General features: G+C 35.1%; 1 protein-coding gene across 1 annotated transcript in view; it reads left to right on the top strand.

Moving 5' to 3' along the window:
• Positions 1-20,115, top strand: part of Slc44a5 (solute carrier family 44, member 5) — a 74,709-nt gene that overhangs the window by 39,179 nt on the left and 15,415 nt on the right. Inside the window, exons 6-12 of the mRNA XM_013035877.1 lie at positions 4,003-4,128; positions 4,897-4,957; positions 8,571-8,694; positions 9,936-10,019; positions 13,839-13,951; positions 14,661-14,792; positions 17,220-17,319. Coding sequence (XP_012891331.1) covers positions 4,003-4,128; positions 4,897-4,957; positions 8,571-8,694; positions 9,936-10,019; positions 13,839-13,951; positions 14,661-14,792; positions 17,220-17,319 — 740 coding nt within the window. The remainder of the gene's footprint in view (positions 1-4,002; positions 4,129-4,896; positions 4,958-8,570; positions 8,695-9,935; positions 10,020-13,838; positions 13,952-14,660; positions 14,793-17,219; positions 17,320-20,115) is intronic.

Genomic DNA, 20,115 nt, shown 5'->3' on the forward strand with positions numbered 1-20,115 from the left:
ATCATAGAGGTCCTTCACTTCTTTGGTTAAGTTAATTCCTAGGTATTTTATTTTTTGTGGGGTTATTACAAATGGAGTTGCTTTCCTAATTTCAGCCATACTTTTCTCATTGTTGGCATACAGAAAGGCCATTGATTTTGGGGGGTTAATTTTATACCCTGCTACTTTGCCAAAGTTTTGAATCAGCTTGAGTGGAGTCTATGGGATTTTTTAAATACAAGATCATGTCGTCCGCAAATAGGGAGAGTTTTATTTCTTCTTTCCCTATTTGGATTCCCTTTATTTGACTTAGTCTTTCTAAAGAATTTTACTATTTGAGCTCTCCCATAGAGTCTTTTGTAACCCCTTGCATACCACCCAGTGTGCTCACTTATAGATTTATAAGTATATTCTAACTACCACAAATGAGGGAAACTGTGCAACTTTTGTTTATCTGTGTCTGGCTTATTTCACTTAACGTAATTTTTTCCAAGTCTTTCCATTCCCTTAAGATCAGTACAATATCAAATGAACACTGAGATTTTACCTCATCCCAGTTAGAATGGCCAATATCAAGAAAATTGAGAATAACAAATACTGGCGAACAAAAGGAAACTCTATTACACTGCTGGTGAGAATGTAAGCTTGTTCAACCACTCTGGAAAGCAATAGGGTGAGTCCTCAAAAAACGAAACATGGAGCTGCCCATCAATCCTACTCATGGGCATTTATCCAATGGAACACAAACAAGTTTACAATAAAACCATCAGCACAACCTTGTTGAATTGTAACACTATTTATCATTGCTAAGGTATGGAATCAGTCCAGATGCCTCTCAGTGAACGAATGGATCAAGAAAATGTGGCATATACACACAGTAGAATTCTACTCATCCATCAGCCATGCAGTTTAGTGCCTCAGAGATGAACAGAGAAAGGCCTTTCTAGGCTAGCTCATTATTTCTTTGATATTATGGCAACCTAACAAACTTAGCAGAACTCCTGACTCACTTCTTGTTCCCATATATTCAAAGATCTTTTCTAGAATTAGTTCAAAGAAGAACTAGATCTTAGTTCTTGTGACCACTTCTTCCTACTCTTCCAAGATCAAATTCTTCACCTTGTTTGTACCAATAACTATCGCCTTTTATAATTTCAATTTCGAGTGGTCCTCTATCTATCCTCTCTGATTCTAACATTCCAGACCTAGTGATTCTAACATTCCAGCTCCAGTGATTCTTCTATCTCATGTGAACCTTCATACCCACTTACTTCTTCATGATACCATTCAGCTTCCTCACATTTACCCTTATGAAACCATACTCCTACTTAATCCCTCATTTCCTTTACACTCTCTGTACTTTCCTGACCAAATGTTATCCCTAGCTAAATGTTGCTGTCCATACTCCATACCTGAATCTAAGGAGTTATGTATTCCTAGAAAAATACAATAGTCCTCTAAATTTAAGACATAATGTCAAATGGCTCCTTTAACCATACTAAAGTTCCTATGTCCAATCACTAGCATCTTCCTTAGGGAACTCTTCATAATCTCACCCACTATCTGACTACATTGTATGACACTTCCTTTGAACTCTGATACTTGAGTCCTATAGACCATTTGTTGTTCTTCTAAGGATGCAGGCCAGCTTTGGCCACCAAGGTTTTGCCTTTCCTATTCAATTTACCTAGAATACTTCCTTTACATGACTGCCTGGCTGGGTCATTAATGTTCAAGTTTTTCTACAAAGGTCACCTGCTTAGTGAGGCTTACTGGAATCTCACTCAGTCATTCCTCAACTCTATCTTTCTTTTTGCCTTATTTATTTCTATAGCTTTTGTTACTGCTTTATAATAAAAATATTGCTTATATTTCTTCATTATCTGTCTCTCTATTTAGAAGGCACATTGCCTGAGGGCTAAGATCTCTATTTTGTTCATTACTCTGTTCTTAGTGCCTGGAGCAGGCTCAGGTAGGTGGTGGTCAGTAAATATTTATCAAATGAATGAATGAATGTTTTCCTATACTCCATTAAGGAATTTTTCCACTGGACTATTCTCTGTTCCATTTAACTTACAGAGTATATGCTTATTTGTTACATTTTAAGAATGATTTATCAGATCCCCTTTTTTCATAGTAAATATAATATTTTAATCTTCAATGCAACTCACACTCCCAGCTATCAAATCTTATTAGGAAGCTAAGCCAATCTGCATTGAAGATATAAAAATATTGGCAGAAAAAAATATTGATAGATACATTATTTTCAGAGTACCCTTTGTGGTACACAGAGACAGAATTGAGTCAGCATATATTTTAACTGCTAATAATGCAGCACCAGACAATGGTGTACCTCCTGATCTGAGTTATCTTTGTATGTTATATGTTTTAGTTAACTGCCATCATTGTCCAGGCATGTGTCACAAGTATTTAAATGACAGACTGTGATCAACTAGGAAATACAACCCCAATGTAACCTTCAGTTTGGGCTAATTACATGTTGATTGCTACTAATGAGCAACCTATTTAGAGTAAACAAATTGGTCTGATAGATGGAAATACTAAAGAACAGTTGCTATATTGTTTTGTTTGTATTGTAACATTTATGTCTGGAAGAAAACTTGCTATGATTCTCTCTCTTTCTCTTTCTCTCTCTTCTCTCCCTCCCTCTCTCCTTATCTCTTCCGCCTATGCCAGCCTTGGGGGTTTGAACTCAGGGCCTAGGCATTCTCTCTGAGCTTTTTTGCTCAAGTCCAATTTTCTACCACTTGAGCCACAGCTCTACTTTGGGCTTTTTGGTGGTAATTGGCTTTACTGCCTTGGCTGGCTGAGATCCTCAGATATTAGCCTCCTGGGTAGCTAGGATTACAGGTGTGAACCACAGTGTCTGGCATATGCAACTCTCCTTAACAAGCCACATTAAAAAATTACTTTCCTTTATATGTTACATTCTCAACACTTTTATATATGTGGTATAATTGTGTATGCATTTGTAAGTGTGGAAATTGTCCCAATACCCCAAAACAGTTGGGTACTATCATACAAAGCATATAAAGCATTATTATTTTTCTATTTATTTTTATAAATCCACTGAAACATGTCCAAATGGGAAACTAGTTTTTTTCAGCATCATATGAGTAAACAAATGAAGGTTAACTGTCTGTGTATTATCTCCTAATATGTAAACGATTTATACAATTTAGCTCCAATCATATCCAACTTTTGCCATTTGCATTGATAATTGTAACCTTCTTCTGAAACAAAAGAAAGCATATTGCACATGTGAATATTCCCATATAGTTCTTTGGCTTTTTAAGTTGATTCTACAATATTCTCTACAATATTCTCTCTTAGGCACATACACACACATACACATACATAGGTGGATATAAATCTGAGATTACTTCGACAGATTAACAATCTAAGAATAAGAGATTATAGCAATATACATTTACTGATTGCAATATTTTGTTATAGTTGTGCAAATTATTGCCATTGAGTAATCTATTATTTCTCACAGCTACATGTAAATTTACAATTGTCATAAAATCAAAAATTAAATATAGCCGGGCACCAGTGGCTCATACCTATAATCCTAGCTACTCAAGAGCTGAATTGATACATTCATACATCCTACACAAATTCAAGAGGCTGAATGCTTGAGACTCTTAACTCCAATTCACCATCTTGGAGTGGAGATGTGACCAAGAGCCAAGCAAGAGCATGTGGCCCTGAGTTCCATCCCCAGTACCAGCACAGATAAAAGAAAGAGTTAATAAGTCAATTACTGTACAACACCTTGTTGTTTTAACACGACAACAACATCATAGCACACTGAGTAGAGATTGGAAATTATATGGAATTTAATTCATGAAAGTCTAGAAAATGTCCTTGTGCTCTGTAGATGGGAGATAGTGCTTTGCTCCTTACTTTGGGGGATACGTCAGAAGTCTTGTCCTATATACATATCTCATTTGTGTTCAACTCAGTTCCCACACATCTTTATGTTCCTTTAATCCCCAGGTCTGTGTTTCTAAGTGCCCAGAAAAATTTTTAACTTATCTGGAAATGCAACTTTTGTCCAAAACAGACAAAAGTTATTGGGAATACTACCGTCAATTCTGTAAGCCCACTGCTCAGCCTGCCAAGGTATGTGTATTTAAGCTTAAAACTGGAGACAAATTTAACTTTTTTTAAGTTGCAAGTGTAATATGACTCATTTATTACTGAACAAGTTCCTGCATCTAGGAAATGGTTATTAAAGGCATTGTTCCATTAAAACAAAATGTACGTGTGAACTCATAAAACACATACCATTCATAAAATATCATTCTATAAACTGGGTATATTATGAAAAACTGCTAAGTCTGATAAGTTAGCTTTTCAGCTATTCACTGACATGAACAAGTTCTGTACATGTTTTGTTTTGTTCTGTTTTCAGCTAAGAGCTAGGATTTAATGTCCTCTACCAACACTATTTCACTAATGTGGAAACTCAGTAACAAGAAGTTTACATCAAAGCCCACCCTGATAATAACCCCTTAAAAAGAAAAAAAAAGATGGAGATTTATAAGGGATTTCTAAAGCTTTATTATATTAATAGTTGGTAGGTCAGAGAAGATGCTGTTTTTCCAGAAAAACAGTGAAAGATCAGAGACTTTACTCATGCACTTTTCTGGGTGCCACTTGGCTTCAGGGAGTCAGATTTTATTACTATTGATCTTATTAAAGTATATAAAAGAGTTTTCCAAGCAAGAAATGGTTTGTAGTAATCTTATAATTACTAGTATTGAGGGAATTATTCAGAATAATGAAATTGAAAGAGTTCAATTTTTAAAGAATGAAATTTTTATATTGAGCATGAAAGTAGTTATCATACAATCATTGGTGTGTTAACATGTTCTTCCTCTGTTTCAGTCTCTCACAGAAGTCTTATTGAATGGTGACTGTCCAACAGCAGTGTTTCCAAGCAGACCTTGTAAGTGATGATGAATTTTACCAGGAATTGCTAGGCACTGGTTACTCATGCCTGTAATCCTAGCTACTCTGGAGGCTGAGATCTAAAGATCAACGTTTGGGGCCAGTTCAGCCGGACAAATCTTGGGAGACTCTTAACTCCAGTTAACTAGCCAACAACTGGAAGTGGAAGCATGGCTCAAATGGTAGAGCACCCGCACTGAGAAAAAGCCAAAGTAAAAGATAAGGCACTGAGTTCAAACCCTGGCTTAAGCACTAGGAGAGAAAAAAAGAAGAAAGAAAGGAAGAAAAGAAGGAAGGAAGAAAGGAAGGAAGGAAGGAGGGAAGGAAAGAAGGAAGAGCAAAGGAAAGGAAGGAAGAGCAAAGGAAAGGAAGGAAGAAGGAAAGGAAGGAAGAGAGAGAGGAAGGAAGGAAGGAAGGAAGAGACAAAGGAAGGAAAGAAGGAGAAGGAAGGAAGGAAGGAAGGAGAGAGAAGGGAGGGAAGAAGGGAGTGAGGGAGGGAGGGAAAAGGAAAACAGAACCTACAAAGTTACCAAGTTGAATTAAGTCTCCTTATGTTATAATAGGCTGGGGCCAGGAATGGTCTGATAACTGGCCCTAGGTCATAAAATAAGGAGGAAATGAATGTAAATCCCATTCCCTCTCTCCAGTCAGAATCATTTCCACCTAAGCTCAGTGAGATTTGGGCTTTCACTTCATAAACATACAAGAAAAATCCTGAATTTTTTAAAAAACTTATCAAGTCAATTATCTGGAAGTTTATGAAGCTATATAAGAGCAAACTCACTCATGTATGTGTGTGTACACACACACACACACACACACACACATACATATGTACACACATTTATATAAATTTTTTCTGTATTAAGCCTAGAGTTTGATTAGAAATAACCTGAGGAGTGAGTGTGCAGGGAATATACTAGTCTTTACAATTTGCATTTAAATCTTTATGTCTTGTTAATGAACCTTATTTTATTTCTTAAAATTTTTAAACTTTAATCAGTCTAATTCTCAGTTTAGAAAATAATGAAGTGAGGATTCATTTTCCTTTCTTAAGGACATAAGTCTAACTGCAGAGAGAAACTTTTCATAAAGATATCCATCAAAATATCCACGAAAGGGGTTGGAGGCATGTCTCAGTTCATAGAGCCACTAGCTTGAAAGCATTAGTTGGAAGGCATCAGGTACCAAGTTTAAGTCCTTGTCTAGGACTTAAAAATATTCATTCAAAGTAATAGTAGCAACAATAAAAATAATATAAAACAAACACTAAAACAAAGAGAAAAGTAAAACAAAAACACTGCTATAATGAAAATGATAAAATCTTGAAGTAATGCAATGCACTCATTACACAAACTATTTTAGAATTATTAAATGTAAATACTGCAATAACATGCATCAATAAGCTCAAATATTAAATAAATGCAGATTGATATATCATGATAAGCATATAGAAGTTAAAATGAACAAAAATAAATTTTTTGAAGAGAAAGAAATACACTATAGTATTAAGAGATGGCTTAGAGTGTGTGGTAAAATTGTGGGCATTTCCAGTCTTCTTTATTCTTTTTTTCTGTTACTCTGTGTTTCTACAATGAGTATTTCTTTTTAATTTTTTTGTCTAGATTTTTTAAAAATTTTATTGTGAAATACTGTACAGAGGGGTTACAATTACATGAGCAAGATAATGAATACATTTCTTATCAAGCATTGTAGCCTCCTCCTTTGTTTCCCCTTCCCATCCATTCCCATCCTTCCCCCGCCCCCCCACCCAATCCTCCCTGCTACCACCCCCCACCAAAGTTGTAAAGTTCATTTTTTGACATAATGACTTGTACATCTCATTGTTGCAATGGGTCCACCTGTATCCCTACTTGAACAATTTGTTTTTCCCCTTCCCCTCCACAAATTATACCGACATCAAATACAGTGAAAGCAGGGGTTATACTGTGGGGGAGGGACATACAAAGCAACAAAGAAATCATCTTATAAATGTGTTAGAAACAATCGCATGAAAGAAAAAAAAACATTTGAATACATATCTTAGGGTTCATTTCCCTAACATCAACTTATCTGAACTTTCCTGCTTGACTCAGACATATACTAGATATTGCAAATAAGAGAAACCATGGGACCTATGTTTCTTTGGGCCTGGCTTACTTCACTTAATATAATTTTTTCCAAGCCTTTCCATTTCCTAACAAATGGGGCAATGGCATTCTTGGAGTGAGGTGGTATCTCAATGTCTTTTAAAATTTTTATTGTTATTATTATTTATTATTCCTGCACTCTCTCCTAGTTTTTCCCTCCTGTACCCATGCTCAAGTTATATAGTTCATTTTAACATAGTGTCTAGTGAATATTACTGATGCATTTGTTCACCCTTTGTCCCACCATTTCAGTGCCCCCCTGAAAAAAATGAACAAACAAGACAAAAAGAGAAAAAACAGAAATGAAATCAGCAATGAAGAAAAAAATACCATTTCGTGGAGTTCATTTCAATTAATACTATTTTCTATGATCAGATGCACATAGACATTGCACTTTTGTGTTCCTCTCCTAAGAATATCCTCCTTTGGTTTCATTGTGTGAATGCCTAGAGTCCTGTTTAATTTATCATATTCCAGTGTATATTAGATTTAACTTTTGTATCAGAAAGTAAACAGGCATTGTTTGTCTCTCTGAATTTGGCTTACCTCACTTAACATGATTTGGTCTAGGTCCATCCATTTCCCTGTAAATGACATAATATTATATCTTCTAATGACTTTGTAAATCCATTGTGTATAGTTACCACATCTTTTGGATCCATTCACCTGTTGTAGGGCATTTGGGTGGTATGGCTGAGTTATAGGGAAAATCTATGTTTAATTTTTTGAGGAACATCCAGACTGCTATCCAGAGTGGTTGTACTAGGTGACATTCCCACCAGCAGTGTAGTGCATAGGATTACTTTTCCCCCAGATCCCTGACAATATTTGTTGTTGTTCAAGTATCTATTTCTTTTAAGAAGAAAGACACATGCATTAGAGTAGCTACTGCCATATACATTTCTTAAATGCTCCCTTTACTCTTGTCTGGGTCATTAAAAACCTCTGAGCAAAGCTTGTTCTACAAATATTATTCATCAGAAAGCAGTAGGCAATGGCTATTGGTAGCCAAGAATAATATTAGAAGTTTGATCTAGAAAGATAAAAATAAATCTTTAGTCCTGGCAGGTGCCGTAGGTATAAAACTGTAAGACATAGTCTTAACCTTACAAGTGTAATTTGGCTAAGTCATTCAATTGAAAATGTACAATGAGGATTCACAAATGAATAAGGTATAGTGTCTAGTCATAAGTGAGGGCAAATTGATCCCTCTATTGTGTGTATTTTAAAAAGTCAGCAGGTTTAAAATATTGCTTCATATTGTGATCTTATTTGCTGTCCATTTTATTCTGAGAAGCATCAGAAAACCTTTCAATAATCATATAAAGGGCAAAAAGCTATCTTTTTCAAGCAATTTACATGTTCAGAGGAACTAATTATAAATAACAGGAAGTGTTAGAATGGAGAGCATTGTGGAAGAGGTAGAAGAGTGACCCTTGTCCTTGTGCTTTACTTTCACAGTTCTCCACCGGTGTTTCCCTGACTTCTCCACGAGAAATGGCACTTTAACAGTAGGGAGCAGAATACTGTTCGAAGATGGAAGTGGAAAGACAAGAAATGCTGTAGAACTCAGAGAGGCTGCAAAGTACACTGGTTTATATATCTATCTTCAGTTTCAATGCATGCTTCTATTGAACCCAATAGGAAAGCTTTCCAGAGGCCTACGGTTATGGGAATAGAATTATGTGTCACAGTGAAATGTACAAATTGCTCCAGATAGTGGAAACTTGGTAGATATTCATGAAGAAAAGTAAGTGAAGAGGAGGAATCAGAATGAATTAGAAAGAACAATCAAAATAGTGAAGGCTCTCATTATCAGTAGTAAAAGAAATGTACCATAAAGATGTGATTATGCATATCAAAGTCCTACATATGAATGATAAAGAAGTAAATTTGATGTTTCTTTTGATGTACATACATACTACTATACATTATGGAGAAGTATCTCCGCATTTGGTGTTCACATTCATATGTGCACAGGCATAAACATACAAAATGACACTGCATAACTCATGTGCTAAATTAGACATTTAAACTAGAAATATTCTAATTTTTTCTTCTTCTTAAAAAAATTAACAAGTAGAGTAGAGCTCAGGCATAGTTAGAATAGAACAGCCATATGGGTGTAAAGATCTGTAAAAGAAATCCATTGATATAAAATGAAAAAGAAGTAAAACTAAATTAACTTGGCCAATAACACTGTTTTTTTTTACTTAGAAAACAATATTGTCACAATGGTCTAGATAGTGGTTCCTTTAAGGAAGAGGAGAGTGTTGTGATCAGGGCACATGAGGGAAGGTCTGGAAATTCTAGGCTTGTATGAGTGGGCTTACCTTGATAATTTAACAAGTTAGATGACAATGGTTTAGAACACTCCTAGGTGTGTGTTCAATCATGCTTTACAGTTATATGGTTGCCACTGGAACAGAAAGGAGGATTGAAGTCCTGTGTCTTCTCAACTTTTTAAGTTTCATAAATTAAAAGCTGATCTTGACCTTTAATTTTACACAGTGAGGTTTCTACAATAAATGAGAATATGCAGCATGAACTGCAAAATGATCTACCCAGTGTTTCTGAAAGCTAGGTTCTCTGTGTGTAGCTCTGCCAATCTTTGCAAAGTTTATACACTTTTGCAGGCTCATCCACCTTTGCAGGCTCACTGAAATGAGGTTTTATGAACTGATGTGGCTATAAAATGGAACACTACTACTAGAGGGTTTCTATAAGCATGCCTTGAAAAGCAGCTTGGGACATCTACTTTGTCCCAAGAGCATCTCTTTTTGAGTGTGAGTCTCAAAATAATTAATTTTTCTTCTTTGAATTTAGTGGCATCAATAAAATCCTTGATGCAAGGACAGTTGCAATGAAAGTGTTTGAAGACTATGCAACAACTTGGTATTGGATTCTCATGTAAGTGAAAACACATGATGTTTCTTCTCCAGAACTCTGCTGATTTTACCTTTGTGGAACATTTCAAGTTCTTTATTCTTATTCTTATTTCTGGGTAAAAAGTTGATTGAGATCTCAAGTAGTGCCATTTTCTTTTTGAGATGGGTTAAGGATTAAGCAAAGATATTTAAAAATATGTCTGGCATTAACAGAATGTTGTAAAAGCCAGCTGCCTATGTCTTTTCCCTGTAATCCTATATTACAGAGATATGAGGATAATGGTTCAAAGCCAGCCTGGGCAAGAAATCCCATGAAACTCTTAACGCCTATTAACTAGCAAAAAAAAAAAAGACTGAAGTGGAGCTGTAGCTAACTACCAAAAAAAGACTGAAGTGGAGTTGTAACTCAAGGGATACAGCACTAGCCTTGAACAAAAGAAGCTCAGGGACAGTGCCCAGGCCCCTGCGTTCAAGCCCCAAAAGTGGCACAAAAACCAAAAACAAAAACCCCTCAAAGTAGAGCTGTGACTCAAGTGGTAGAAATCTAACCTTGAGCATAAAGGCTAAGGACAGTGCCCAGGCCCTGAGTTCAAGCCCCAGTATTGGCACTAAAATAAAAGGAATGCACATTCAGCAGTATGCATATTGTTCTTCACATGGTTCAGTGTGTAGACATGGTGTTATTTCTCTTTTTGCATCCAAAGGATCATTCCTAATTTCTAAACATGTACCATATAATAGTTGCTATTATTAAAGCTCATTGTAGTGAGAAGCTAAAAACATCTATGAAGAATGGGCAGGTTTTTAAAACTTTCCTGGATTCCTGGAAAGATAAAGGCAGAACTTACCTACGGCAGTATAAATATGTTTGACCAATGTTTATTATGAGCAACTGGCTCTCTTATGCTATTTTCTAGAGCTTACAAGTTTTTATGGTTCTCTAGTGATGAAAACTAAAGTTAAAAATTCTTATGACATTTCTGAGGTCCCTGATAGTCTATTCCAACTAAGCTTTTCAAATTTATCCCATCTATATTTTCTGATCAACTTTATATATTCTTAATATACCAAGTAATATGTCTGTCCCTAGTCCATCAAATCCTATATCATAGCACATTCTGTTCTGTTTCTTGTGTATCATGCTTCTCACGTTGCTCTACCTCATCCTATAAAATCAGTTTCATAGTACGAAATCTTTCTAGTCTTCACCAGATAAATTATTTCCCCATCTTTGTCCTTACGTCAATCATGTGTGTGCATACACCTCTACATACACATATCTACTTATCATCTATATAGCACCTAGCATTCTGTAATTATATATTACCTAATATATAATTATATAGTAATATAATTATAATATATTATATAATATAAAATTTACATAATGTAATTATATATAATATATATAATCAGATACATAATCTATAATATATATAGACACATAATTATAGGCACATAATTTATAATATATTAATTAATATACAATTGCTATATATTAATAATAATATATAATATTCATATATAATGTATAATGAGCATTGTATATAGATATGTAATTATATATAATTATATGTTATATATTATAATTATATATAATTATATATCCCTTCCTCTTATAAACTTGTCAAATCTTTATGATTCTAGCCAGACCTAGGTCATGTTTACTTTCCTGACTTTTATTCTAGTTTTTAGAACATCAAAAAAATGTAGGATTGAGGAACAGTTATGAAATCACTAGGGGAAACTACTTAGATTCCACATATTAAACTGAATGAAACTTAAACTGAATGAAGCTTACTGAATTTAAAATTTTGTATTATATATGAAGTTCTAGTGCTTTTTAGAGCTGTATAACTAGACTGTTTTCTGAGTTTATTCATTTTCATCCTTTGTCTTTAGAATTGCAGCCAGTAGGTGTGTTAGGATATATCTACTATATCATAGTCAGTCTCTCTCTCTCTCTCTCTCTCTCTGTCTCTCTCTATATATATATATCCACATATATATGATAAATCTGCTATATATCATAGTCTATACTTCACTGTAGTTTGACTAGTTGGCTTGTGGTCAGACAAGTCACTTAGACCATTTCCATGTATGTATGTATGTATGTATGTATTTATTTATATTTAAGTAGTTGTACTGAGGGATTTCCATTTTAATTTGCTTTTATATCTATATTTAAGTATGTGTATTTTATTATGGACTCTCCAACCCACCACACTCAGACACATACTGAAATTCCCTCTGTAAACCACTCAGGCCACAAGAGATTCAAGTCTTATCTTTATTTTCAAACTTCTGCTCCCTTTTATTTTATAAAGGGAGAGCTAATGTACTAATATTATGAGACTTTGTGTTTACGTTAGAACTTTTGTGAAATAATTTTTTTAAAAAACAACTTTCTTTTCCTACTCCAATCTTTTAAAATATTTTCCCTTGGACTATATCAAAGAATAATCCTTCAAAGAATAGACTTAGCATTAACGATATAGAGATTTACAAGGGAATGGATTTTGGAAGTTAAAAACATAGACTATAAGATTGAGAAGATGGTTTGACACTATGCTGTCTTCTATCTAGTGACAAAAACAACTGAGTTGTTTTAAGATAACATGTGAAAACCAGTAGGTGACTCACACTATTATTTACATGGAGACTGGGTGACCTAAGGTTAAAAGCTATCCTGGGCAAAAATTTCACAAGGCCCCTCCCATCATCCAATAAAAAGCTAGATGTGATAGTATATGCCTGTCATTTCAGCTAAGTGGGAAGTATAAATGAGGATCATAGTTCAGGCTGGCTGGGAATAAATGTGAGACCCTATCCCAAATATAATTAAAGGTGTATCTAGCAAGTGTATCTAACAAGTGTAAATCCCTGAGTTCAAACTCTACTACCACCCAAAATTGAAAAAAGATAAAACTTGAGAACCCATTCTGTCAGTGGTTGTGATTGAAAATTTGTAGATAGCTCTGGATATGTCACCAAGTCAGCCAAGTTTCCAAACTTAATGAGTTGTCACTGAGGAAACAACATCAACAGAGACCCCATTGTCACTACAACCTGGACATGGTGAGGGCAGTGGGAAGAGCAGGAGTGAAGAGTTTCTTTAGCAGCTAGACCAATTCCAGGGAGAAATTAAACAGAGAATTTTTATGCTGTTAATTTCTTGAGAAGTCATATGGACCAGAAGATTCAGGAACCCTACAGATGCTCTAAATAATGGCCCTCAGAAAGCAGGAACAGGCAAGAAATGTCTAGCATTGCAAACTATTTAAGATAAGTAAGTCATAGTGATAATGAGTACAAAATCATGACTCCAGGAACTCTGCAGTCATTTTTCTTGGCCTTTTGCCTTGAGTGTACAACCTTTACTCCATACATCCATATAGATGATTTCCATTAGTCACCAGGTTCAGAAAAAAACACTGATTCATCATGGGTACATGATGAATTGTAATTTATTATTAATATATTTGTAATTTATTACTTAGGAAGAAAATGTGAAAGAAAAATAAATATGACAATTGTAGCAAGCAGATCAAACTCATAGGTTCAGGGAATCACAATTTTTTGAACAGTGAGTAATATTCTACACTTAGGCACTCAAAGATATCTCCCAAATAAAGTCCTCGATTGGTCTACACTTTGATGTGGGAGTCTTCATGAAAACCATTGTTTAGACTCTTTCATCTTGCGCATGTTTCTATAATCAGGTAAAATAAAAGAATAGGAATCATTTTGAATAAGAAAGACCTTGTCTGGTACTTGTATGATGTTGTGCTTAGCATACTTGACCCCTCTCTCTCTCTCTCTCCCTTTTTTTTTCCTCCAGTGGCCTGACTATCTCCATGATCCTTAGTTGGGTATTTTTGATGCTCCTGAGGTACACAGCTGGATTTCTCTTCTGGTTCTTCATGTTGGGTGTGCTTGGAATTCTAGGATACGGTAAGCATCATTTCTCCTAATTGCCAAATACTGGAATAATCTACTTTAATTACCATTATCAATTTCCTGAAAGCATTTACTTGCCTTAAATAACTGCCAAAAATAATCATTAAAATTTTGGAAAAATATTTGTAATTTTACACATATCTCTCTTTTAAAAATTATTTTCTTAATTATCTTAAGAAGTAAGTACTCTATTCTTTTCCCTAATAGCCACTGTTCTCATGTCTCATGAATAATAAAACAGAGGTAAAAAGAATCTCTTTCAGGGGCTGGGAAGGTGGCTCAGTGGTAGAGTGCTTGCCTTGCATGCATAAGGCCCTGGGTTCGATTCCTCAGCACCACATAAGCAAAAAGAAAAAAGCCAGAAGTGGTGCTGTGGCTCAAGTGGTAGAGTGCTAGCTTTGAGCTGAAGAGCTGAGGGACAGCACCCAGGCCCAGAGTTCAGGCCCCACAACGGGACTAAAAAAAAAAAAAAGCGATATTTGTTAAACAAAAGAGAGGCTGTAAAAGCTGTATAATATCAGACTAAAGATATTTTAAAATAAAAATTATTATTAGGACTAGAAAGTTTCACATTTAGACTATCAGATCCAAATAAAATATTCACTGTGTAAGTATAAATCCTACTTTGCAGAAATGACTATACTGATTGGTTTCATGTAGACATGTGTGATAAATATATAGATTTTTTTCTTTTCTTTTCAAGGAATATGGTACTGTTATCGTGAATACAACAAACTTGAGGACAATCCAAATTCTTCATTAAGTGTTTATGATATTGGGATTCAGACTAATATTAGCATATACTTCCAATTGAAACAAACATGGTTCTCAATAAGTAAGTAGATTTTAAAGACTAATTTTTAAAATTTTAATAATGAGAAAGTGTCTTTTATCTAAGATATATTTTAGTCTGTGCAACAAATGTATTGATAAGTGTTCTTATCACTAATGTAATTAGTCAAGTGTCTATAGACTATAGGAAATGAAAAAGTCATTGAGGAAAGTTTATTGTATATCCTGAGAAAATACTATTCTACAAGGTTTGCCAGCCATTTACCTTCAAATGGCTCAATTATGAATCTTTAGTAAAAACATTAACTTGATGCTAAGAAAATTTACAAAGAAACAAATGTTTGCTTTTTCAAACTTGTTTCAAAAGAAAATAAGAAATCAGAGGGTTTCTTCATAGCAAGACATTTAAGCTATTTATTGTAGCAATTGTAAAAAAAACTAGAAATAAATTTACCTACTGAAGTCTTTGAGATGATATCAAAACAACTTTAATCTTATATATCTTCAGAATGGTTTTATTATAGTATTCCTCATATTTTCTAGTTTTGTGTTCTTTAATGTAATATAATTAATGTTCTTTAAAAAGTCATCTTTGGCTGGACATTAGTGGTTCATGTCTGTAATTCTAGCTACTTAGTAGGCTGAGATCTGAGAATTGCAGTTTGAAGACAGCCTGAGCAGGACAGTCCATGAGATTCTTATCTTTAATTTTCCACATACTCAAAAAAAGAAGTTTAGAAGTTGGGTTGTGTCTCAAGTAATAGAGCACTATCCTAGAGCACAAAAGCTCAGGGACAGTGCCTAGGCCCTGAGTTCAAGCCCTAGGATCTGCAGTAAAACAAAAGAGAAGGAAGGTAGGAAGGAAGGAAGGAAGGAAGGAAAGAAGGAAGGAAGGAAAAAAGGAAGCAACAGGGAGAGAGAAAGGAAAGGAAGGAAGGAAGGAACAGATGAAGAAATGAAGGCAGAAAGAGAAAGATAAAATGTTGTTTAATAATGCAATTTCAGGATACCTGTAGTGATTCTGATTTATTTCATTTTCTTAAGTTTATTCAAAGATAGCAATCCTAGCATATTAACCTTCACAACTTTGGATTTGAGTTAGTTTTCAGAAAATAAATACACAGTTTAAAAGATCTAAATATATGATGATGCCTTATTAAGTTTCCCCACATCTCTGTGTTAACTGAGTTCTACTTATCTGGTGACAGTACCTGATCCATGACTAGTACCAGATGTCAATGGTATGCCAATAGGATGAAGTCATCAACATTGTAGTTGTTTAGACACAAGCAGAATAAATATTTAGCAAAGGAGAACATAAGAGGCACTCCTTCATGTGGGAGGCTTTTTCTATCAAGTATCTATTTTTATGTTCAGCGGCTTTTATTTGTAGCATCATATTTTCTTGATTTTTAAAGATCCTGACCTTTCCATTTCTTAATATTTCTTAAATCAGACTGCATCTTTAAAATTAAAAAATAGATACTTAGTAAAAGGTTTATTTACTTTTCTGTAAAAAGTTTTTACTAAACAAAGATGTTTGTTAGAGTCAAAGAAATGTAATTATTGAGACTATGTGTTTTGAAAGTAAAAAAAAAATTCAGCTATGGAATAGAAAAATCAAAACAATTTGAGGATAGAGAAGGGGGTGTATTACAAGAATATGGCTCATAAAACTCAAAAGACCAGAACAACAGTCAGACTTCCACTGAATTCTAGAAAAGCCAAAAGAACACACAAGATTTCCCCTTTATTTCTTATTATACATACTTAATTCCTCCTTTCAAGATTTACTTTCCTCACATAAAGTTGGTTTAGACACAGCTTTTTTTAAGTTCATATAACTTCCAGTCTAAAAATAAATCAGATTTTCTTAGTTTTGATTCTGTATGTATTAAGGATTTTATTGGCCAAATTGGGTTGGTTTATAATTCATTTCCATCAAAAGTGGCTATGTTTGGATGGAGTACCAAAGTTAAAATATAGCAGTTAACACCCTGCCCTTTCGGTCAGCAGGGATGACTAAGAGGCGTGGTGAGTAATGTGAACAGCTTTAAAGGTTCCTTCTGAATGTGCTTCTTACCTTACTTATGTAACTGTAACCTTTCTGTCCATCACCTTTATATTAAAATTTAAATTACAAACGTCACAAGTAGAACTGCCTGAAGCAGCCTTTCCTTCCTTTCTCCCAAGACTGAAATGTTACATTATTACAAACCTAAGTACCATCCAGATGAGCTGTTCAAGTTCTACCTAAAGGGTTTAGTCTGGATTTCTTAGCATTTCGTGGAGGTCCTGAAATTAAATTTCTAAGATTAACCTTGTGGAGTTCTGGCATTGCTTGGATTATGCAATGTCAACCTTGACAGATCCTTGACAGAAAAAAAAATCATGAAGCTCAGTGCTTTTGAAACTTTGTTGCTGTGATATCGATTTGTATTACAGACTGATATTTTTTTCCTATTCAAAGTGATAATACTCAGCATCCTTGAAGGGACCATCATCCTGCTGCTGATCTTCTTCAGGAAACGAATCCATGTTGCCATTATCCTACTGAAGGAAGGGAGCAAGTAAGACCCTTACTGTAGAAACCCAATATATAAAAATCAATTAAATATGATGGCCTGTACTACTTTCCCTTTAAGAAGACCTGTTAGGGATAGAGCACAGGATTATTGGCCTATAATCCTAGCTATACCCGAAACAGAGGTAGGAAGAAGAGCAGGCCAGCCTAGGCAAGACAGTTAGCAAAATTCTATCTCAACAAATAACTTTGATGTGGTGATTCGTAAATCCAAAGTAAGAGGATGACATTTGAAGCTGGCTTTGGGGAAAACATAAGACCTTATTGAATAATTAAATTAACGAAAAGGGCTGGAGTATGAATGCAATAAGATGCCTGCCTATCAAGAGAATTCAAATCCAGTACCGAATAATAGGTTTTTGCTTATTTTTTTGTTTGTTGGTCGTGGGACCTGAACTCTGGGCTTGGGCGCTGTCCCTCAGTTCTTCACCTCAAGGCTAATGTTCTACCACTTGAGCCATGGCACCATTTCTGGCTTTTTCTGCTTATGTGGTGCTGAGGAATTGAACCCAAGGCCTCATGCATGCAAGGCAAGTGCTCTACCACTGAGCCACCTTCCCAGTCCCTGAAAAATTCTTTTTTTAATTTTTAAAAAAAATATTTGTTAGCCGGGCGCTAGTGGCTCACACCTATAACTGTAGCTACTCAGGAGGCTGAGATCTGAGGATAATGGTTCAAAGCCATTCTGGGTAGGAAAGTCCACAAGACTTATATCCAATTAACCACAAAAAAAAAAAGCCAGAAGTGGAGCTATGGCTCAAGTGGTAGAGTGCTAGCCTTGAGCAAAAAAAGGTCAGGGACAGAACATAAGTTCAGAGTTCAAGTTCCAGGATTGGCGCACACGCAAACACACACACACACACACACACACACACACACACACAACTATTTTCTATTCAGGAAGGCTTATTGAAGTTCAGATGTTGCCACATATTAGAAAAACAAACTTCAATAAACCTTTAGAATTCCCAAATCTCAGTTGTGAATGGCATAAAACAGGATAGACTCTGGTTTCTGCATTAGCACTTTTGAACTGTAAGAATATATTAGAACAATACCACACATAAAATAAGTTAACCACATTCTATATAAAACTTAGCTCTATTCTAGATTATAGTGTTCCCATACTGGGCTATATGTTAATATTAATAATTAAGATAATTTGTAGTACTCCAAATCACCATTCTGTTACAGAATCCGTTCTGTGCAATTACCCTTTCTGTATGAGTGGCAAATTTTTCTAACAGAACCATTGATTATAGCAGCACTAGAGTATACATTTTTGTATATAAAGCTCATAATTCTGGGATGGCAATATCAGAACAATTTTGATTTTTAGCTCTTCATAAACTTCATGCTGGGAGACAATAGCACCTATGACTTCTAAGCTATTCTAAAAGGTCACTTGAGGATAACCCAAACTTTTAAATAATGCTTGAAAGGAACAAGGGGAATATTTCTATTAAAACAACAGACTATACTCTTTACTTTGAATGATGGAAACTAAGCTGGTAAGGTCCAAGAATCAAATTATTTTTAATTGTCTTTCAGGGGCATTTGCACAAAACTGCCATGTTATTATCATAGTGGTGCTACCTGAAGCCAGTGGTTTAAACACTTAACAAGCTGTTTGTTAAACTCTCTCTTTTCCCCCACAACAACTGAAGCCTTATCATTATCCACTGAAAACTACATATTTTCTAGCTTTATTTCTTAAATAATATGTTATTGTACAGTTGACTGTAAGTTGCCCCACTTGATATGACCTTGTGTGTATGTGTGTGTGTGTGTGTGTGTGTGTGTGTGTGTGTGTGTATAGGGCCAGTACATCTGTGCCAGGTTGATAGTTTGCTCAGGTAAAATTAGAACTGGAAAGATAACTATAAGAATACAAAGTATACTTAAGGATTCTCAGTAGTTCATTTACACTTGGTATGTAGAGATAGAAGAAAATAGCATAGCTGAAATAATAAGATGAAGATGACAAATACAGGAGATATCAGCTCATGTCAATACCTTTGCAGTGGTTAGATCTCCATGGTATTTTTCAGGGGCTATATCAAAGAATATTGGGTTTGATCCAACATTATATATGAAACAATCATTTAAAAGAAGAAGTTAAAAACAGCACAACTAGGCTGATTGTACAAACAATGTCCTATGAGGAAACAGCAAAGAAATGTTCATCCTGGAGAAGATTAAAAGGATAGAGACTCACTTGAGTGAATAAACTAGTTGAGGTATTATAAAGAGTAGGCAGATAAGAACTTGCCAATATTTTGTTAGGAAAATGGAATTAGTTGTGTTATGTAAAATTAACTTCCCATCAGTCAGTATCTTCACAAAGTTTACTCAATTGGATAGGGGGTATGTATGAATCATGAATGAGTTTCTACAGTGTAACAAATAATACTTGGAATATTTAATTTTAAAAGTCCCAGAATCTGGGCTGGGAAGGTGGCTCAGTGATAGAGTGCTTGCCTTGCATGCACAAATCCCTGGGTTTGATTCGTAAGCACCACATAAGCAGAAAAAGCTGGAAGTAGCACTGTGGCTCAAGTGGTAGAGTGCTAGCCTTGAGCTGAAGAGCTGAGGGTCAGTGCCCAGGCCCAGAGTTCAGGCCCCACGACTGACAAAAAAAAATTCCCAGAATCTAAACAAAGGAAGAAATCTCTTGATTATAATGTATCAAGAATTTGGGCTGGGAAGGTGGCTCAGTGGTAGAGCGCTTGCCTTGCATGCCTGAGGCCCTGGGTTCGATTCCTCAGCACCACATAAGCAA

Source organism: Dipodomys ordii, unplaced genomic scaffold, assembly GCF_000151885.1.
Source record: "Dipodomys ordii isolate 6190 unplaced genomic scaffold, Dord_2.0 Scaffold228, whole genome shotgun sequence".
Lineage (NCBI taxonomy): Eukaryota > Metazoa > Chordata > Mammalia > Rodentia > Heteromyidae > Dipodomys > Dipodomys ordii.